Genomic DNA, 21046 nt, shown 5'->3' with positions numbered 1-21046 from the left:
AACTGGGGAGACAGCCTCTGCGAGTCTCACATGTCCTAGAGCCAAAAGCAGCTCAGGGAAATGTGTTTTTTTTAGTTTGTATGGTTCATACCTTCATTTTTTCCAATATCCAATATGTGTCTCAGTACTCACCTTAGTTCTTGTTGGTGGGATCATGCTGGCTCCTGGTTTCTAAGCCTGGGGTAGCTGCTTGGTGAAGGCTTTTGTTGTTGTTGTTTTTTAGGAGATGGGTTATTTTTCTTTCTTTCTTTCTTTCTTTTTTTTTAAGCTTTTCTGATAAGGGGAGGGTGACTTTGTGAAGGTGGGGGATTCTGGTGGTTTATTCAGCTCATTCCCCTTTTTGAGAATGATGAAGACAGCATTCACAGAGGTTAAAAAGTAACCTGCCCAAGGTCAACTGTTAACTAGTAAGAGCCTCAAACTGGGACTTGAGCTCAGGTCTGTTGGACTCCAAAACCATGTCATCATCATTATCTAAAAATGTTGTTTGAGCCTCTGGTGAGAATTTGGTTCTTGGTCGTAGGAAGACAGACCCAGTCTTTTTTGTTTGCTCCAAGACTGAACAACTAAAGAGTTATTACAACTGACAGACCAAATTGGATGAAACTTACAGCCCAGAGAAGTGGTTCATTTATTCCTTTCCCTTGGGAAGGCCCCTATCCTCCTATCTGGCTGTTTGACTCTTAGGGTTCTAGTCAGTGCTCTCCACTGCATGGAGATCTTTCCCATTAGATGAGGGTCATATAACAGTGTCTTTATGAGGGACTTTGACAGTCTGTTCCATGTAGAAAACAGTAAATGTCAACTATTAGATGCTATCACCGCCACCACCACATCAGCAGCAGCAGCAGCATCTTCACCACCACTACCATCATCTTCATTATCCTTAGCAGCAGCAGATTTTGGTTCTCAGATGCTCGTAAATACAACTTTTGGATTCAAATGAGAATCCTATCCTGAGCCTCTCTTTTCAGTTTCCTTGTCCCTGTGTTCTCATCCCCCCCAGTTCTAGTCCTCCCTCCAGCCCATTTAAGAGAAGCCTTACCCTCTTTGCTTCCCTTCCTCATCAAGCAGGGCTGGCCCCCTGCTGGTTCTGGGACTCACTCTGCTCCTCCCAGCCTCTCTCTCACCATTGTGGCATCCCTTAGTTGCTCCCCTCCACACCTAGGACTCTAAATCCCTCATTTGTTGTCAGTGCTTGTTTTCCTCTTCACTTCTCCTCTTGACGAGAGGGAAAATATTTTGACTGTTAAGTAAGAAGGTCTGAAAACAGTGTATCCTCTTTGCAGTTAAAGGTCACTCAGCCTAGGTCCACAAAACATCTGGCTTTGAGACCAGCATCCCAGTTTCTCCTCCCTTTTTTGACTTTCAGTTGCTCAAGGGTAGATTTTGAACCTGGACAACTGTGCTGAGGGCCTTAAGGACTGTATGTCTTGTTAAAAACATGTTTAGGTATATTTCTTTAAATACTATGTTGTTGGAAAAACAAGACTCATAGTTTTGATTTTAGACTGAAACGCAATGATATCTTTATAATATTTCAATTATATTATGGTTCAGTAAACTTTTAGGAGCTAACTTACACACCTAACCACACTATGAAGCTGCCAGTGAGGAAGTGCATTTTAAGTGCATGTAACATATCTCTCCTAACCTGTTTCCCTTCTGAAGCCCCATGACATGTTCACAGAAGGTGTTTAGTAAATGTTCATTGAATGAACAAAGAACAGAATCCATTGTCTTCAGTATTCAGGGCTTTTTATGTCCCTGATTTGTTCTGGGTTCCAGATAATTTGATATCTGTCTTAATGTGCCCCAGGGAAGAAGACTAGAATGTTTGTTTTCTAGAATGATGATGTCTAATGTAGTGGTCACTAGCCACCTGTGACTGTTGAACACTTACAGTGTGACTAGTGTGGCTTAGAAACAGAATCTTAATAATGAAGTTAAATTTTTAAATACACGCTTTAGTTATTTGAGTATGTTTAAATATGTTTGGAATAACTTGGGTAGGTGAATACTAAAGTTATATGTGTGGCGCAGCAGTGGTTACACAAAGTAGTGTATACACTAAAAACTGCTGAAATATGCAGTTTAAAATGGTGAATTTTATGTTGTATGAATTAAACCTCAACTTTAAAAGTATAGAGAAAAAAAGTGAGTGGAGAAGATTTCCTCCCCTCCAGGGCTCAACAGAGTGCATATGATACAAAATAATTGTACCCTGTGGGGTGAGTGCAGGTGCTTTTTTGGTGTCAACACAGAAGCACATGTCCACCCAAATCCTGTACAAGACTTTACTTAGTCAACATCCAGCATCCTTTCTATACTGTGCAGCCCAGAAAACAAGCAACTCTATTTTCCGTATTCCCTTGCACCTAGAGTTGTTAATACTATTTAGGTTCTGCCCTTGAGACACATTTTCTGGAGTTTTGAAAGTGCAGCAGTTAGAGGAGGAAACAGTGAGAGCATACAGGTGGACAGGCACAGAAGCCTAGTTTGGGGTAGTCAGAAAAGTCTTCCTCAGCTTCTGTGTTTAAGGAGAAGTAGCTTGGACCTGAGAATTGAATTTACTCATATTTAGTTGTTTACTTCTTTATTTGGAAAATCCATAAAGTTCCTGGATCTTTGATAAGGCCTACCTGTCTGAGGGTATGTCTTCTGCCCTTAAAGGTCTCCAGAGAATGAAGGCTTGGGAAACAAAAGAATACCCGGGGTGCAAGGACAGTTCAAGGAGTGGGAAACTTTGGAGAGACTCTCTGTTGGTCAGCTGGTTTGAGTCCCTGGTTCAGAACTCAGCACCCGCCCACTAGGTCCAGCAGAAGGGATTGATTACAGGGGTGGATGGGAAGAGTTAAGGCATGTGATCTGGACTGAGCAGGGTTACTGCCCAAGCATCACAGTAGATCTGGGCTGCCGAGGATGCTGCTGCTTCCTCTGTGGTCAAGAAGCTGGCAGGTAGCCTGTGGTTCTGGGAAGCTGGTACCACAGCTGCTGGCAAAAGAGCCACCCGCTTTTTCCAAGATCAGAAAACCACTGTCACAGCTTCTGGCCCAGAATCAGGTTACTTCTGCTGTGATCCCCATGAGCACAGTGAACCCCTTATGCTCTCAGTTTCCTGCTCTAACTGTTGCACATTCAAAACTCCAGCAATAACATCTCATTGATGGAACTTAAATAGTATTCAGAACTCTGGGTACAAGGGAATGTGGAAAATAGAACTGTTGGTTTTCTGGCCTGTACAGTATAGAAAGATGACTAAGCCAGTTCACACAATCTGCCATAAGGTCTTGTATAGGATTTGGGTGGACACTCAGAATTGAACTTTGATCTCCTGTACTATGGGCCTGTCGATCTGTGGATGGGCACAGTGTACCCAGCAATGACTTCTGGTCTCTCCAGTTATAAGACAGCCTATTGCAAGGACAGGTGATACATTTGGGTTCTCGATTTCTGCATTTTCTTGGAGAAGGATGCAGACATGCAAACAGGCAGCTGGATATGATTGCTGATCAGAAAGTAGGGGGAACACATACAGGCGCAGGGATAGATCAGCCAGGGCAGAGCGCTGGTGTAGTTTAGTGTCCAACGCAAACTACACAGCCTGTAGTTTGTGTCTCCTTCTAACCGTCCTATACCGTCAGTGGTAATTTATAGAAATCATATGGAAGCTGTTTAAACAGGGCTTGAGATCATGTCTGTAATCCCGTGTCAGTGGTACAGATATGGTGGTACAGATAAGCTCAGAGAGGTGAAGCAGTTTCCCCCATGTCACAGAGCTGGCTGTCATCAGGGTGAAGAATCTAAATCCTGACTTTCTACTATCCAACCTACTCTGTACACTGGACCCAACTATAAACTAAGCCTGTGATTTGTCAACCCAGTCCTGAGAAATCCTGTGCCCAAGTGTGTGTTTCCCTTCACACTCATCACATGTCTGGCAAAGCATTGGTCCTAGATTGAGATTTTCAGATTGACTGGAACTGACTTTTGGAAATGACCAAAAGCATCCAAAGTGAAGTCTGAGAATGCTTCAGAGGAAAAGGTGGCTTTAAAGCTGAGATGTGAGGAGTGGATAGAAAGGTAGCAGGAGACAGGAGAATAGCACAGTATACGCAGAACTCTGCTCAGGGCACCGATGCCCAGGAGCAGGGGAGGTGAGCTGCTGGGGTGAGGCTCAGCGGTTGTTAGCTGGGTCCATGGAAGGGAAGCCCTAGTGACAGTGCCCACCAGGGGGGCTTCTGTTCCCTGCCTTGCCAGATGCGTATAAGGCCAGTAGGAGGTTGAATAAGGGATTGGGAGGGAGAGTGGAAGTGGAGGCTTGAGACAAGGGCAGAAGCCAGCACACAACCCAGCAAGTGGGGTGAACTGTGAGTGAGGGCAGAGCAGGGTCCCTTAATTTGTTTTTCTTAAATGGTTGTGTGTGATTTTGTTTCCTTATAAACCATTTAAAGGTAAGTGAGTTTGGGTGTTTTGCATTATGGCTTTTGTTTAAGGTCGAATGGTTTTTGTATTGCTTTAAAAAAAATAGATATTAATTAGAACCTGAAAATAAGCTAGTTTAAAGTGCATTTGTGAGTGTCTTTGAATTTAAACTTGCGTGAAGTGAGCATACAACACTTTTGGCATTGTGCTTGGGTTGTGTTTGAGAATAAAAAATGGGCTGGATGTGAGGTTATGAAAGTAGTCATTAGAGAGCATGTTAAGCTTGAGTAAACACATTCACATATACAGATATTTTTAAGGCTTCTAGCTTAAACTATGGATCGGTACAGTTCCCGATTCAAACAGTAGTAATCACACTTTAAGAGAATGCTGTGCTTTGCATGGAGAGTTCCCATTTATATTGATAGTATTTATGTGGCAAATTGAAGCTGGGCCCTTTATTCAAAAACAGTGAAATATGTTTGTGGTTTTGGCACTTGAAACATGTTCTCTAGTCACCAAATAGCCAAAATTCTCTTTGGTGCTTTTTATATAAAAGTGCAACTAAAAGTCATTTGATCAACTTTTTTTGTTGTTTTGGAGTAATAATTGAGCTCCTCCCTTCTGTGGCTTGCAGGAGATATGGATTTAGCCGCCAGAGCAAAACAGAAAAGGTAAGAAATGCTTGGCTAATGGGAAAGCACATTTGAGATATGGAAGTATCCCTCTACTTTGCCTCTGTCTGACACTGACAGGCTCCCAAAAGGGATGGGACAACAAGGCTCTGGTCCTTGAGCAACCCGATCAGCAGGGGTGTACCAGCTGCTTTTGATCCTTGCATCTCCCTCCTGGCATTCCCAATCTGCTGCCTCTGCAGGTTGGGGAACTGCGACAACTCCTCATCATGGGACTGGAAGTGAAGGGTGATTGAAAATCACTGCCCCAGGGTCAAACGTGAGCTTTAATAACTCTAAAATGGGGGGGGGGGGGCCCTGAGCATCCTCATCTGATGAGAGACACCCTAGATGGGTGTGAACAGCCTGCTGGCAGTAAGAGAGAGCGTGGTGTACATTACAGGCTGGCTATGTACTAAGCCTGGAGTAGAAAAAACAGGAAGTCAAAATGGGGTTTTATAACTTCATAAAGGTGTCTCAAAGTTTTCTCTTCATTCATATATGTTTTTGTGTAGGAGAAGCGGTGTCTATTCATGATTCTTAATTGCCAGCAGCAGTGCAGGCATATAAATCTTATAGTGCTACCCTTTCCTGTGTTCAGGCCCTTTGGTCAGGCTAAACAACTCTGTGAGGAAGATACTCATTCCTGTTTTTCAGATCAAAAAGCTGAGGTTCAGAGAGGCTCAGTGATTTGTCCAAGATCACACAGCTCCTAAAGTGCCATAAAAAGAATCTGAAACCAGGTCTGTGTGACATCAAAACCTGTGCTCTTACCTACTGCCTTTTCAATAATAACATGCCGGCCAAAGTGGCTGGTGACCTCTTAAAGAGTCCACAGCTTGAGGTCCAGGAAACCTGTTCTCTCATCCCCTACCTGACCCCTAGATTTTCTTGAGTGAGACACCGCTCCTCCTACAATTCTCCCACCGCCCCTCCTCTGTCTAGACCCCATTCCCAGGGCTTCCCGGAGGCCTTCCCTGACCCCAGCCTCCCTATGCTTCCTGTGGTCATTGTCTCAGTCCTCAGAGGGCACTGAGGTGCATAAGTTCTAAAGCCAGACTGGCTGGTTTCAAATGCTAGTTCCTCCCCTTCACTGCGTGATTTCCGTCAGTACACTTAATTGTTGCACCTCAGTTTATGGCATCTGTAAAATGGGGACAGAAGTTGTACCATCTCACAACACTGTTGTGAAGATTAAAATGTAAAAGATGTAGAATAATCCAACTCATAGTGCACATTTACTAAGTGTAAACTGTCATCATTATTATCATTAATAATCGTTTATGCATTGATTATGACATCTTTTTTGGTTTTCTCATTTCCACATTTGTGTTTTCACTCAACCAAACAGCCATTTCCTCCAGAGCAAGGCTTTTCTGGATTAGAGTGTCATGGGGTAACTGTATTGTATATAAGAATTTGATGTGTACGTGTATATATAATTTTAGGTCTGAAAAGAATGTCCGTGTATATGACTGTATTCTGAAATAAGGCAGTTTGATTATGGTTGAAAAAATTATGAGATGTCCATGAAATATTATTCACATTGGCCTTGACTATCATTCTTGTGTTAGATGGTACATTTGAACTGGAAGTCTTATCCCCTGCAGATATATACAAGTGCTCAGGCCAGCTCCTGGAGCCAGTCATATGCTTGTTATAGAAGCACATCCCAGAATTGGGATGGTCTCAGAGGGATATCTGAGGCCAATCCTCTCATTCAACCCCAAGAGATCCTAATATCCAGAGAAGGTAAATCTGAGATCAACAGCTTGTAAATGGCAAAGATGGAGCTAAAACCAAGAACTCTAGACTCATAGCGCAGGCTTGGGGAGCAGCCATGATTCCAGGTGTCCTGAGTGTGGTACATTTTGAGCCTGAACTGGTTTTATAGCATGGAGCTTGAGCATCAGGACAAGCAGCTTAGAGTCTTATCCTTTAAATCAGCGATTTTCAAACTTTGTTGACAGCTCTTGTTAGTAGGGGTTATTTTCATCATGGTTTAATAGACACAGACACACAACCCCCAAAACAAGTTTCACAAAGCAGTTTTCATCATGGTTTAGTAGACACACACACACACACAACCCTAAAAGCAAGTTTCACACACACACACACACACACACACACGCAACCCTAAAAGCAAGTTTCTCACACACACACACACACACGCAACCCTAAAAGCAAGTTTCTCACACACACACACACACACGCAACCCTAAAAGCAAGTTTCACAAAGCAGTACTCTTTACTACCTCTAATGCACTCTAATATGTTCTATTATTTCTATTTAGATGCCAGCCATACCTGCTAATGGAGAAGGCAATGGCACCCCACTCCAGTACTTTTGCCTGGAAAATCCCATGGACGGAGGAGCCTGGTGGGCTGCAGTCCATGGGGTTGTGAAGAGTTGGACACAACTGAGCGACTTCACTTTCACTTTTCACTTTCCTGCATTGGAGAATGAAATGGCAACCCACTCCAGTGTTCTTGCCTGGAGAATCCCAGGGATGGGGGAGCCTGGTGGGCTGCTATCTATGGGGTCGCATAGAGTCGGACACAACTAAAGTGACTTAGCAGCAGCAGCAGCATACCTGCTAAATTGCTTTCATGTCCGCTAATGCACCTCAGCTGAAAAAAAGGCAGTGATCTAGTCTTAAAGAAATTAAAGTAGGGGAAGACCCAATCACAGTGCATGGATAAGTCTGGCAAAGGTGTATGGCCTGATAGGAATTTAATCAGCGAGTAGTTCAGAGGTGGAGGCAGGCATTGAGCAAGGCCCAAGACTCCACCTGCTTGGCATGTGGTTGGAGTGGAGGTTAAAGTCTCTGGATTTTTGCATCCTTTACCAGGGGCTGGGTCATTTGTCCAGATCTGTGTGTTTTCTTTCACTGACTTATGGCTCTTTGCAGTGTTACCCTTTCTCTACTGTCTCCACTGATAGTGCTTAGCTGCAGTTTTCGCATCTTCCCTTCCAGGCTGAGGACAAGAAAGCAGCACTTCCGACGGGGCTCTTGACTGCAGGAAAAGCTGATGCCCACGAGGAGGATGAGCTTCAAGCTGCTGAAGAGGTGAGTGCTCTGTGTGGCCCTCTAGGGTTTCTGCATAAATCTTTTGGGGAGAAATGTCACTTTCATCTCCAGTTTTCCAGAATGGCCAGCTACCGTTGGCTGTTTTTTCACAGTTTTCAGTCTCCTTCCATCACTTCGCATGAAACTCACCATAAAATGAGCCTGGGTAAAATGGCCCTTGGATTCCATTGAAAAGCCCTGTTTAGATACCCAGCTTAAGCCTTTTGTGGGCAGACCTGCTCACTGCCGCTTCTCCCTATTCCTCTTTTAGCAGCGTATTCAGTCCCTGATGACCAAGATGACCGCCATGGCGCATGCGGAGGTGAGGCGGGCATGGCCACTAGGGTGGGCGCGGTATGGAGAGGGAGACTTGGAACCAACCTGCTCTGCCATGGAGGGCCCTCTCTTTTTAGCACTCTGCTTCTTGTTTCCGGGGATCTTTCTTTGGGGAACTTTTTATACATGCACAGTGTTGCCATTCACGGGAACCTCTCGGAGGGAGACCTGAAGGACCTTTGTGAAGACAGGATGTCCCAGCTGGATGGCATCACAGGACCCATGTGGGAGAGCTGTGGTTCAGCCCTGCTTGTCCACAACCACATGTGGCATTCAGGCCACAGGAGCCCCTGTCTCCTGTTTGTTCCCTATACCATCTGGGTAGATGGTAGGGCATCGAATTTATATTCTCTCTTCTCAGAGCTCACGACCTGTCCTGAAGGTTTATCCAGGTGCTTTGAAAGAGAATTCCTCTTTATGGCAAGAAAGACCTGTGACAGGAGATAGTTCAAGAATTCTAAGATCCCTTTTCCTTTCCGATTTCCACTTTCTTCCTCTGAGTCCTATGCCTGCCAAGTTCCCTTTAGGCTCTTTTTAGTGATCCTCAGCAACAAAAACAGTGGGATGGGGTGTATATGGTGGAGAATGATTTTCTAGAGATACCCAAGGTCCGAGGAGAATCTTAACAGAGTTTGCTGAGTGATTCAGGAGGGAGTGAGGTGAGGTAACCTTTGTCCTGAGGCTTGTTTTCTCCCTTGTTGATGAATGCATGAGGAAAAGCCAAATTACTTTTCCCCCAGGAATGTTATCTGTTTTGCTGTAGTCATGCTCAGGGTTTCCAGTGTGTGAAAGCCAGTGCATGTCCTTGAGGGCACACCCTCCCTTGTGATTGCAGAGCCGGCTGACCGCAAGCTCCGTGGGCCAGATCGTGGGCCTGTGCTCTGCCGAGATCAAGCAGATCGTGTCTGAGTATGCAGAAAAGGTAGGTGGGGACCCAGCTGAAGCCATCGCCTCAATAATGCCCAAGAATTTGTCCTTCTGCTTCCCTACCCCTCCCAGCAGTGATGGAGGCAAGTTGTAATTCATCAGCCACGTTTGTCAGAATATCCACCATGCAGTGCCATCCACATTTGCCCATTAGCTAAATTCATTTTCTTCTGCAGTGACTATTTTTCTATAAATATAAAGAGAAAACCTGTCTCTTGGAGCAATTATTGCATCTGATAGATGGATGCCTTAGGGACAGCACCCACATTTTTCCTTCTCTAGCAGGCTTCCTATAACTTGGGCACAGTTTGGTGGATGAGGCTGAGGGATGAAGCTTTGCCACTTAGGAGATAAACCCCATAACTCAGCCAAGCCCAAGGCAAAATTTTGTGTCCTGCTTTATTAAAAGGGTATAGAATGAGCAAAAGCCTGAAAGTCATATTTCAGCATTAGATTTTTTTTCCATCCTAAGAATAGGCAGCAAGACCTTGAATATTTCAGGGAGACAGTGATTAATCATTTTGCACATAACTGATTCTGGTCTGGCCGAGATATAGTATCAGTAAAATCAGATTTACAGGGCCTTGTTTCACACCCTCCCTTCCCCAACCCTGCTCCCTCTGCCCGCCTAAAACGTTAATGTCTGTTCAAGCATCCACTTTCGCTTTCCCTGTCTCAAAAGCCTTGATATCAAATGAGTTCTGCCCTGATCCTCTGTGCAATGGTCTTCTGAAGAGATTGCATAGATGATGTAGTTGGACAGTGGATGTCACCTGTAATCTGGGAGTTATAATCAGCTCTAAGCACAACAGTGGTCATCTCACACAAAGTGAAGGGCTTTCTGAGCAAGACTGAGTAAAATGGTACAGAGTAGTGTTTAGCAGAGGGGAAAGGGACAGAGGGAGGGTGAAATGGGTAAAGGGGGTCAGTAATATGGTGAAGGATGGAAATCAAACTTTTGTTGGTGAGCTCACTTCCAGAAGTAGAAATAAAGTTGAAATAAAAATAAAAACTCATGTTACAAGTCAACTTAAGAAAAAACAGCATAGAATGTCTAGGGATGGGGTTCTCTTGTTTTCCCCACCCTCAAAGTCTGTGCTTCTTAACATAGGTTTTCTGATCCAACTTTCATATTAGAATCCAAAGTGAAAGGAAGTGAAAATCGCTCAGTTGTGTCCAACTCTTTGCGACCCCATGGACTATACAGTCCATGGAATTCTCTAGGCCAGAATACTGGAGGGAGTAGCCTTTCTTTTCTCCCAGAGGATCTTCCCAACCCAGGAATCGAACCCAGGTCTCCTGCATTGCTGGTGGATTCTTTACCAGCTGAGCCACAAGGGAAGCACAAGAATACTGGAGTGAGTAATCTATCCCTTCTCCAGGGGATCTTCCTGACCCAGGAATTGAACCCGGGTCTCCTTCATTGCAGGCAGATTCTTTACCAACTAAGCTATCAGGGAAGCCTAATAGTATCCAAAGCATCCTCTTATTTTAATTTACCACCTAGAAAAGGTGACAGTGGTTAGAGTGTCATCTGACATTTGACCAAGGATTTAGGTCATCCTGAAATTACCAGTAGAATCAAAAAACTTAAAGACATAGTTGTGGACAAGAGTGATTAATTCACTGCCCTGAGAAGAAGTGTCTTGCTTTGCTGTCAGCACACACACACACCTGGATGACAAGGGGGTGAGCTTGTACCTGCCCTTAGGTTGCCACATAGCATCACTGATTCAGTTTTTACAGAAAGACAAACATACGGGGTACTCACTGCTCTTCCTCCGGGGACTCTGACTTTTATCTTATACCTGCCCACTTTAAGTAGATAGGAGCTTAGATTATTATAAGAGGGGAAGCAAATAGGTCTCCTTAGTACACACGTCCTTGCCTGGTAGTCATGAAGCTAACTTGTCTTCCCCATCAGCTCTGCAATTCCATGTTTCCTGCTGTATCCCTGGGCTGCCCTTCCCTCACCCTTGTGCAGTGATCTGATGGCTGTATTCTGTATTCTGTCCTTCTGTTCTGCCCTGCCTGAAAAGAATGAAATTAGAAGTAGTTTTGGACAGGTCTTTTTCAAAGGATGTGTATAATTAAAAGACTTCCCTAGTGGCTCAATGGTGAAGAATCCCCTGCCAATGCAGGAAACACAGGTGTGATCCCTGGATCAGGAAGATCCCCTGGAGTAGGAAATGGCAACCCACTTTAGTATCCTTGCCTGGGAAATTCCATGGACAGAGAAGACTGTCAGGCTACAATCCATGGGATTGCAAAGAGTCAGATGTGACGGAGCACACACGCAGACATATAATTAAAACTTCTCATGGAATTGGAGTTCAGTGGGAACCCACTTCAGCAGCTCTTGCCTGGAGAATCCCATGGACGGAGGAGCCTGGTAGGCTGCAGTCCACGGGATTGCTAAGAGTCGGGCATGACTGAGCCACTTCACTTTCACTTTTCACTTTCATGCATTGGAGAAGGAAATGGCAACCCACTCCAGTGTTCTTGCCTGGAGAATCCCAGGGACAGAGGAGCCTGGTGGGCTGCCATCTACGGGGTCGCATAGAGTCAGACACGACTGAAGCGACTTAGCAGCAGCAGCAGTTCATTGCTTGATAATGTTGTTTGTATTGGGTAGATCATATATCATTAAAGATGAGGGCTTTTGTAATTAAATTGACTTTAATCCTATTCCCGTATCACAGTTATTTCACATTTGCATATTTAATCCAGTATGTGTCCCAGATACCCATGGTGGCACCTAGTTGCAGCCATCATGTGTGTGTAAAAGAGGTAAAACAGAGCAGTTACAAATACAGCATTGGAGTCCTATCTTGGTTCATGTCTGTCTCCTCAACTTCCCAGCTCTGTGACCTTGACCACTTTATTTAATCACTTTGCCCTAGTATCTTCATCTATAAAATGAGAATAATGTAACTCTCCTAGCAGGGTGGCAGGGTATTGTGAAGATTAAGTGAAATGTGACGAAAATGCCCAAAACAGTGCCTGGGGCACATTATAGCCATGCAGCTAATGGTAACCTTTATTTATACTTTTATAAACTGCATTTTTTGGGTCACATTAAGTCCTAAATATTTTCCATGTTTCTAGTCTTCATAATTATGTGAATACTAGATAATCTAGCACAATTCATTAAACATTTCCTTATTGTTAGACTTTTGTTTACCATTATAGATAATCCTCTTGTAAAATCTGAACAAACGGTTTCTTTGGAAAGATTTCCTAGGAGTCTAAAGATTGGATTCTGACCCCTCTGTGTTGCTTTATAAATAAGTTGTGGCAATATAAAATACTGCCTCCATGAAGGGGCTTCCAGGATGATCCAAGCGTCTCCCCCTCTGTTCATTTGTCTAACTTGCTGCCTTAGTGGCTATAAAATAGTACCTCTTTGGACCACTGAGTGGCTTGAACATGATTGCATGTTTGTGTTTGCTCTATTTTCTGCTTATTTGACTGATCTGTTGAAGCCTTTACTCACTTATCCTTCGGGTATCTGATGTTTTCCTTGTAAATTTGATTAAAATCTCTATTCTAGATTTAAATATTTTGTCACAGTGATGCACATATTTCTCAGGCTGTTCTTTGATTTGTTTATTGCTTTTCTTTTCATGCAAGGTATTGGTACCCAAATTGATCAGTCTTTTTGTTTCAAAATGGCAGTGTTCTTTTTACATTGATCTGATAAGTAATTCATTACATTTCAGCTCATAATTTTTTATTTATGTTTAATCCTTTATGCTACATAGAGTTCATTCTTATTTAGTCCACAATCTGGATCCATCTAGTTTTCCTGCTCCTATCCACTTACCTTAATACTGTTTATCAGATAATTTCTTTATACTCATTTGGAGATACTTTGTTTTGTTAATTTTATTTTAGATCTAATTTAAGCTCTGTATTTTCTTGCTTCCTTGGTTTATGCTTCTGTTTTTATGCACCTACCATGAAAAAGTCATGTTTGCTTTTTGTTTTTCTTAATTTGCTTTGTTTGCTGTTGTCAGTGTCCTCCAGTCAAAGATCCCTGGGAACACACCCATAGTTAGACAAGTTGGGCTTATTACTGGTTGTAGTGAAGGAGACCACACAGCAGTGGGGAATCATACAGCATCTCAATAAGGAGGCCTTAGAAAAGACTTAGGGGATTCAGACTTCTTTTAGGTGATTTAGAGGAAGATTAGAGAAAGTAGAGCTTTGCTCTGTATTAGATGCATTGAGGAGGGATAATTCAGTGAATGAGTATCTAAAGAAATCTTCTCTATGGACCAAGGGAAAAGAATCACGGGTAAAGCTCCATGTTCATGTTAGCCAGTATAGGGGGATGTTTGATCATTTAGGGGATTTGAATAGTGTTCATGTTTTTGCCCATATACTACGAACATTACAGAGTGGTCATGTTTTTTTCCTTGATCCTTGTGACCCTGTCTGATGTTGATGTCCTCTGGAGTTATTTATATTTAACACAAAAGCCTAGTGTGAATGCAGCCCAGCTCCCAGCAACACCAGGGTCTTGCTGAGACTACCAGATTGGCTCTCAAATGTCAGGGGTTGCTTTTCTCTTTCTCTGTGAATTTAGTATGTGTTGCTACATAGCAATAGTACACAAATAAGTGGCCTAAAATAACATAGTATATTATCTCATGGTTTCTGTGTTTGGCACAGTATAGCAGGGTCCTTAGTTTCAGACTCTTAAAAAGTTAGTGAAGGTGCTGGCCTGGGCAGTAGTCTCATCTGAGGCTTGACTGGGGAAGGATCCACTTCCAAGTTCACATGGTTCTTGGCCGCATTCAGTCCTTCAGCACCTGTCAGCTGAGGTCAGCGGGTCTGGCTGTCAGCTAGAGACTGCCCTCAGGCCCTTGCCAGCTGTGCCTCTCCAACCTCACCACTTGTTTCAGCAAGTGAAGCCCCTCCACACGTTAGTTTTATGTGACGTATTGATGTGCATGCGGTCACATTCATCCCACCATGTTTGCAGAGACTGTGGGGCTCTGTCAGAGTTGTCCACCATGGTGTGTTTGTTTTTCTCTTTAATCTTATTGCCATAAATTGGACTGAAATAAGGCAATTCATCTAAAAATCCATGCCCCTACCTTCAGGGCCTCAGTAATGAAATGCTTGAAAGTAAAGATGGAATTGAAGAATGCTCAAGAGGAAAGCCTTTTGGTGGAACTTGAAAGAAACTCAAATTGGCCTGAGATCAGGATGAATTTTTGCTTAGTGAAGAAAAGGAACAATAATTTTTGGAAGATGAAAGTGTGAAAATGATTTTGTGCCTCAGAAATGAATCAAACAGTGTGCTTGGTGCAAGTCATTGGATGGTCAGCAGGCACTGAAAAATAAAAATGAAGTGAAAAACATATGCAGGCTTCTCTTTCACTGGTAAAGTTCAGCAGTTCTTATAATAGTATAAAATGGTACCTAATTCATGTGTTTCAAAGCAAGTCCCTGAGATGTGTAACTCAATTTAATATGGTTCCTGTAAAGCAATAGGGAAGAAGAACACAAAGAAGCTTCCATGTACATAATTTATGAGCATTGACAGAGTCCAGCCAGGGAGCTCCATCTCTGATTGTTTCCAGAAGGTGCACCCTTCCGAGAATGTGCTTGCTGAGTCATCGCTGTGCCTTGTGGTACTGCTGTCTAACATGCTTACTGCATCTTATCATTCACTGTCAGAGGGAAGAGGAATCTAGTAGTGTGATTTGCAGAAAACGAAGGGTTTGGCTGTCCCCAAAGTACTTCCACTCTACTATACCAGAAGGAAGGGGAAGGAAGCAGAGCCAGGCAAGGGCAGGAAGGGACTCTGACTCAATGCGACGTGCTAACCAGCGGTACACCATTTTGACTCATGCAGCTAAGTCTTTCCTGGTCAGCGTCTCCCTGAGACAGGATATGAAACCATTTTGTAGATCGCAGGTCTGTTGGGGAATCAGGAGAATCTACCCTGCTTTGTTTCCGTGCCGTTACTGCTCTCGCAAACATGGTGAACGTTCCAAAAACCCACCGGACTTTGTGTAAGAAGTGTGGGAAGCGCCAGCCCCACAGAGTGACACAGTACAAGAAGGGCAAGGATTCTCTGTGTGCCCAGGGAAACTGGCGTTATGACCGGAAGCAGAGTGGGCATGGTGGGCAGACTAAGCCGATTTTCTGGAAAAAGGCTAAAACTACAAAGAAGATTGTACTGAGTCTTGAATGCATTGAGCCCAACTGCAGATTGAAGAGCATGCTGGCTATTAAGAGATGCAAGCATTTTGAGCTGGGAAGTGATAAAAAGAGAAAGGGCCAAGTGATCTAGTTTTGAGTTTGATATTTTGTTTTATTATAAAGACAATAAAAATTTGAGATTGTTTACTTCATTTAGTTTCAGTTGGTTTTTTTGGAAGGGAAATAAAAGTGCCATCAAAAAAAAAAAAAAAAAAGAATCCACCCTAAGTTCCGTATCATTGTCAGGTACTTTAAAAACACTTTATTAAATATAGTTGATTTACAGTATTATATTACTTTCAGGTATACAGTGTAGTGATTCAATATTTTTATAGACTGCTCTCCTTTTAAAATTATTACAAAATAATGGCTGTAATGTATCCTTGATATGCAAGGTACGCTTATTGCTTATTTATTTTATACATAGTATTAATAGTTTTGCCAAGAGAACACACTGGTCATAGCAAGCACCCTCTTGCAATAACAAAAGAGAACTCTATACATGGACATCACCAGACGGTCAACGCCAAAGTCAGATTGATTATATTCTTTGCAGCCAAAGATGGAGAAGTTCTATACAGTCAGCAAAAACAAGACTGGGAGCTGACTGTGGCTCAGATCGTGAACTCCTTATTGCCAAATTCAGACTTAAATTGAAGAAAGTAGGAAAAACCACTAGACCATTCAGGTATGACCTAAATCAAATCCCTTATGGTTATACAGGGGAAGTGAGAAGTAGATTTAAGGGACCAGATCTGATAGACAGGGTGCCTGATGAACTATGGACTGAGGTTTGTGACATTGTACAGGAGACAGGGATCAAGACCATCCCCAAGAAAAAGAAATGCAAAAAAGCAAAATGGCTATCTGAGGAGGCCTTACAAATAGCTGTGAAAAGAAAAGAAGCAGAAAGCAAAGGAGAAAAGGAAAGATATACCCATTTGAATGCAGAATTCCAAAGAATAGCAAGGAGAGATAAGAAAGATTTCCTCAGTGATCAAAGCAAATAAATAGAGGAAAACAACAGAATGGGAAAGACTAGAGATCTTCTCAAGAAAATTAGAGATACAAAGGGAACATTTCATGCAAAGATGGGCTCAATAAAGGACAGAAATGGTATGGACCTAACAGAAGCAGAAGATATTAAGAAGAGGTGGCAAGAATACACAGAACTATACAAAAAGATCTTCACAACCCAGATAATCACGAGGTGTGGTCCCTCACCTAGAGCCACACATCCTGGAATGTGAAGTCAAGTGGGCCTTAGGAAGCATCACTAAGAACAACACTAGTGGAGGTGATGGAATTCCAGTGGAGCTATTTCAAGTCCTGAAAGATGATGCTGTGAAAGTGCTGTGCTCAATATGTCAGCAAATTTGGAAAACTCAGCAGTGGCCACAGGACAGGAAAAGGGCAGTTTTCATTCCAATCCCAGAGAAAAGCAATGCCAAAGAATGCTGAAACTACTGCACAATTGCACTCGTCTCACACACTAGTAAAGTAATACTCTAAATTCTCCAAGCCAGGCTTCAACAGTATGTGAACCGTAAACTTCCAGATGTTCAAGCTGGTTTTAGAAAAGGCAGAGGAACCAGATACCAAATTGCCAACATTTGCTGGATCATGGAAAAAGCAAGAGAGTTCCAGAAAACATCTATTTCTGCTTTATTGACTATGCCAAAGCCTTTGACTCTGTGGATCACAATAAACTGTGGAAAATTCTTCAATAGATGGGAATACCAGACCACCTGACCTGCCTCTTGAGAAATCTGTTTGCAGTTCAGGAAGCAACAATTAGAACTGGACATGGAACAACAGACTGATTCCAAATAGGAAAAGGAGTATGTCAAGGCTGTATATTGTCATCCTGCTTATTTAATTTATATTCAGAGTACATCATGAGAAACGCTGGACTGGATGAAGCACAAGCTGGAATCAAGATTGCTGGGAGAAATATCAATAACCTCAGATATGCAGATGACACCATCCTTATGGCAGAAAGTGAAGAACTAAAGAACCTTTTAATGAAAGTAAAAGAGGAGAGTGAAAAAGTTGGCTTTACGCTCAACATTCAGAAAACTAAAATCATGACATCTGGTCCCATCACTTCATGGGAAATAGATGGGGAAACAGTGGACACAGTGTCAGACTTTATTTTTGGGGGGCTCCAAAATCACTGCAGATGGTGATTGTAGCCATGAAATTAAAAGATGTTTACTCCTTGGAAGAAAAATTATGACCAACCTAGATAGCATATTCAAAAGCCAAGATATTACTTTGCCAACAAAGGTCCGTCTAGTCAAGGCTATAGTTTTTCCAGTAGTCATGTATGGATGTGAGAGTTAGACTGTGAAGAAAGTGAGCACCAAAGAATTGATGCTTTTGAACTGTGATGTTGGAGAAGACTCTTGAGAGTCCCTTGGACTGCAAGGAGATCCAACCAGTCCATTCTAAAGATCAGTCCTGGGTGTTCTTTGGATGGACTGACGCTAAAGCTGACACTCCAGTACTTTGGCCACCTCATGCAAAGAGTTGACTCATTGGGAAAGACTCTGATGCTGGGAGGGATTGGGGGCAGGAGGAGAAGGGGACAACAGAGGATAAGATGGCTGGGTGGCATCACCGACTCAATGGACCTGAGTTTGAGTGAACTCCAGGAGATGGTGATGGACAGGGAGGCCTGGCGTGCTGTGATTCATGGGGTTGCAAAGAGTTGGACACGACTGAGCGACTGAACTGAATGAACTGAACACTCCTTTGTGTGAATGTGTATATACACTGACATCATTTTCATTCATCTGTTGATGGACACTCAGGTTGCTTCCACATCTTGACTTTTAAGTAATGCTGCTGTGAATATTGAGGTGCATGTACCGTTTTTGAATTAACATTTATGGTTTTTTGGGATATATACCCACAAGTGGAATTACTGGATTATATAGTAGTTCTATTTTTAGGCATTTGGGGAACCTCCATACTGTTTTCCATAGGTCCTGCACCAGTCTACATCCCCATAAGTAGTGTACAAGGGTTCCCATTTCTGTACATCCTCCCTGATATGTGTTATTTATAGGCTTTTTGATGATAGCCATTCTGACAGATGTGAGGTGATAGCTTTTTATGGTTTTGATTTACATTTCTCTAATAGTGATGTTGAACATCTTTTCATGGGCCTGTTAGCCATCTGTGCATCTTTTTTGAGAAAATGTGTGTTCAGACCTTCTGCCCATTTTTTAATTGGGTTTTTTAAAAAAAGATTGAGTTGTATGAGCTGTCTATGTATTATGAACACTAATCCCTTATTGATCATATCACTGGTAAATATTTTGTCCCATTCCGACAGTTGTCTTTTCATTTTGTCAGTGGTTTCCTTTGCTGTGCAAAAGCTTTTAAGTGTAATTAGGTCCGTGGAAGGAAAGTTGTGACCAACCTAGATAGTATATTCAAAAGCAGAGATATTACTTTGCCAACAAAGGTCCATCTTGTCAAGGCTATGGTTTTTCCAGTGGTCAAGTATGGATGTGAGAGTTGGACTGTGAAGAAAGCTCAGTGCCGAAGAACTGATGCTTTTGAACTGTGGTGTTGTAGAAGACTCTTGAGAGTCCCTTGGACTGCAAGGAGATCCAACCAGTCCATCTTAAAGGAGATCAGTCCTGAGTATTCATTGAAAGGACTAATGCTGAAGCTGAAACTCCAAATACTTTGGCCACCTCATGCGAAGAGTTGACTCATTGGAAAAGACTCTGATGCTAGGAGGGATTGGGGGCAGGAAGAGAAGGGGACAACAGAGGACAAGATGGCTGGATGGCATCACCGACTCGATGGACATGAGTTTGAGCGAACTCCGGGAATTGGTGACGGACAGGGAGGCCTGGCGTGCTGTGATTCATGGGGTTGCAGAGTCGACTGAGCGACTGAACTGAACTGAGCTGAGGTCCCATTTGTTTATTTTTAGTTTTATTTATTTATTTTGCCTTAAACAGGTCCAAAAGAATATTGCTATGATTTATGTTAAAGAGTGTTCTGCCAATGTTCTTTTCTAGGAGTTTTATGGTTTCACGTCTTACATTTAGGTCTTTAATACATTTTGAGTTTATTTTTGCATGTGGTGTTAAGAAATGTTCTAATCTTATTTTTTTACGTGTTTCTATCCAGTTTTCCCAGAACTACTTGTAAAGAATCTTTTAAAAGCCATTGTATAGTCTTGCCTCCTTTGTTGTAGATTAATTGATCATAGGTGTGTGGATTTATTTCTGAGCTTTCTGTTCTGTTGCATTGATCTATGTGTCTGTTTTTATACCAGTAGTATGCTGTTTTAATTTCTGTAACTTTGTAGCATAATTTGAAGTTGGGGAGCGTGATACCTCTAGCTTTGTTCATTTTTCTCAAGATTGTTTTGGTAATTTGGGGTATTTTCTGGTTCCATATAAATTTTGGAATTATTCGTTCTAGTTCTGTGGAAGTGTCATGGGTATTTTGAAAAGGATTACATTAAATCTGTAGATTGCTTTGGGTAATATGGTCATTTTAATAATATTAATTCTTCCAATCCAAGAGCACAGGATATCTTTTCCATTTAAATCATCTTCACTTTCCCTTTTCAGTGTTTTATAGTTTTCAGCATTCAGGTCTTTCACCTCTTTGGTTAAGTTTATTCCTTGGTAACTTTTTTGGATGTGGTTTTAAATGGGATTTTTTTTTAACTTTCTGATAATTCATATTAGCATATAGAAATGCAACAGATTTCTGAATATTGATCTTGTGTTCTGAAACCTTATAGAATTCACTTACTAGTTCTAATAGTTTTTTGGTGGAGACTTTAGGATTTTCTATATATAGTACCATGTCATTTGAAAATAATAACAATTTTACATCTTCCCTTCCAGTTTGATGCCCTTTCTTTCTTTCCTTCTCTGTCTGTGTCTCCCTCTCCATCCCTTCCTCACCCTTTCTTTCTCTTTCTTTCTTTCTTGTCTGATTGCTGTGGTTAGGATTTTAATACAGTGTTAAATAGAAGTAGTAAGAGTGGACATTCTTGTCATCTTCCTGATTTTAGGGGAAAGGCTTTCAGCTTTTTCCCATTATGTATGATGTTAGCTGTGGGTTTGTTATAACTGGCCTTTATTGTGTTGATATATATTCCCTTTATACGCATTTTGAGAGTTGTTATGAATGAATGTTAAATTTTGTCAAGAGCTTTTTCTGTGTCTATGATCCTATGGTTTTCATCTTTCCTTTTGTTAATGTGGTTTATAACATTGATTTGCAAATGTTGGATCATACTTAAAATCTTGGAGTAAATCCCACTTATCACAGTGTATGGTTCTTTGTATATATTGTTGAATTCAGTTTCCTGATGTTTCACTGAGGATTTTTGCATCTACATTCATTAAA

General features: G+C 42.2%; 2 protein-coding genes across 5 annotated transcripts in view; both read left to right on the top strand.

Moving 5' to 3' along the window:
* Positions 1-21046, top strand: part of CCDC93 (coiled-coil domain containing 93) — a 107586-nt gene that overhangs the window by 36172 nt on the left and 50368 nt on the right. For all 4 annotated transcript variants that reach the window (XM_042243955.2, XM_027965027.3, XM_042243954.2 and 1 more), the window contains 4 exons: positions 5063-5099; positions 8078-8170; positions 8442-8492; positions 9342-9428. In XM_042243955.2, the coding sequence (XP_042099889.1) occupies positions 5063-5099; positions 8078-8170; positions 8442-8492; positions 9342-9428 (268 nt within the window). The remainder of the gene's footprint in view (positions 1-5062; positions 5100-8077; positions 8171-8441; positions 8493-9341; positions 9429-21046) is intronic.
* LOC105609873 (large ribosomal subunit protein eL42-like) lies at positions 9858-19846 on the top strand. The gene has a single exon (XM_060411167.1). It carries the CDS (start codon positions 15429-15431, stop codon positions 15741-15743), a length of 315 nt encoding a protein of 104 aa, XP_060267150.1. The 5' UTR covers positions 9858-15428; the 3' UTR covers positions 15744-19846.

Source organism: Ovis aries, chromosome 2, assembly GCF_016772045.2.
Source record: "Ovis aries strain OAR_USU_Benz2616 breed Rambouillet chromosome 2, ARS-UI_Ramb_v3.0, whole genome shotgun sequence".
In the NCBI taxonomy this organism is placed as follows: Eukaryota; Metazoa; Chordata; class Mammalia; order Artiodactyla; family Bovidae; genus Ovis; species Ovis aries.
The sequence above is the reverse complement of the archived record's forward strand: the minus strand, read 5'-3'. Positions and strand labels throughout refer to the sequence as shown.

Bases quoted from the DNA above. Each gene is read 5' to 3' on its own strand.
- LOC105609873 (XM_060411167.1), top strand. From the start codon at position 15,429: ATGGTGAACGTTCCAAAAACCCACCGGACTTTGTGTAAGAAGTGTGGG.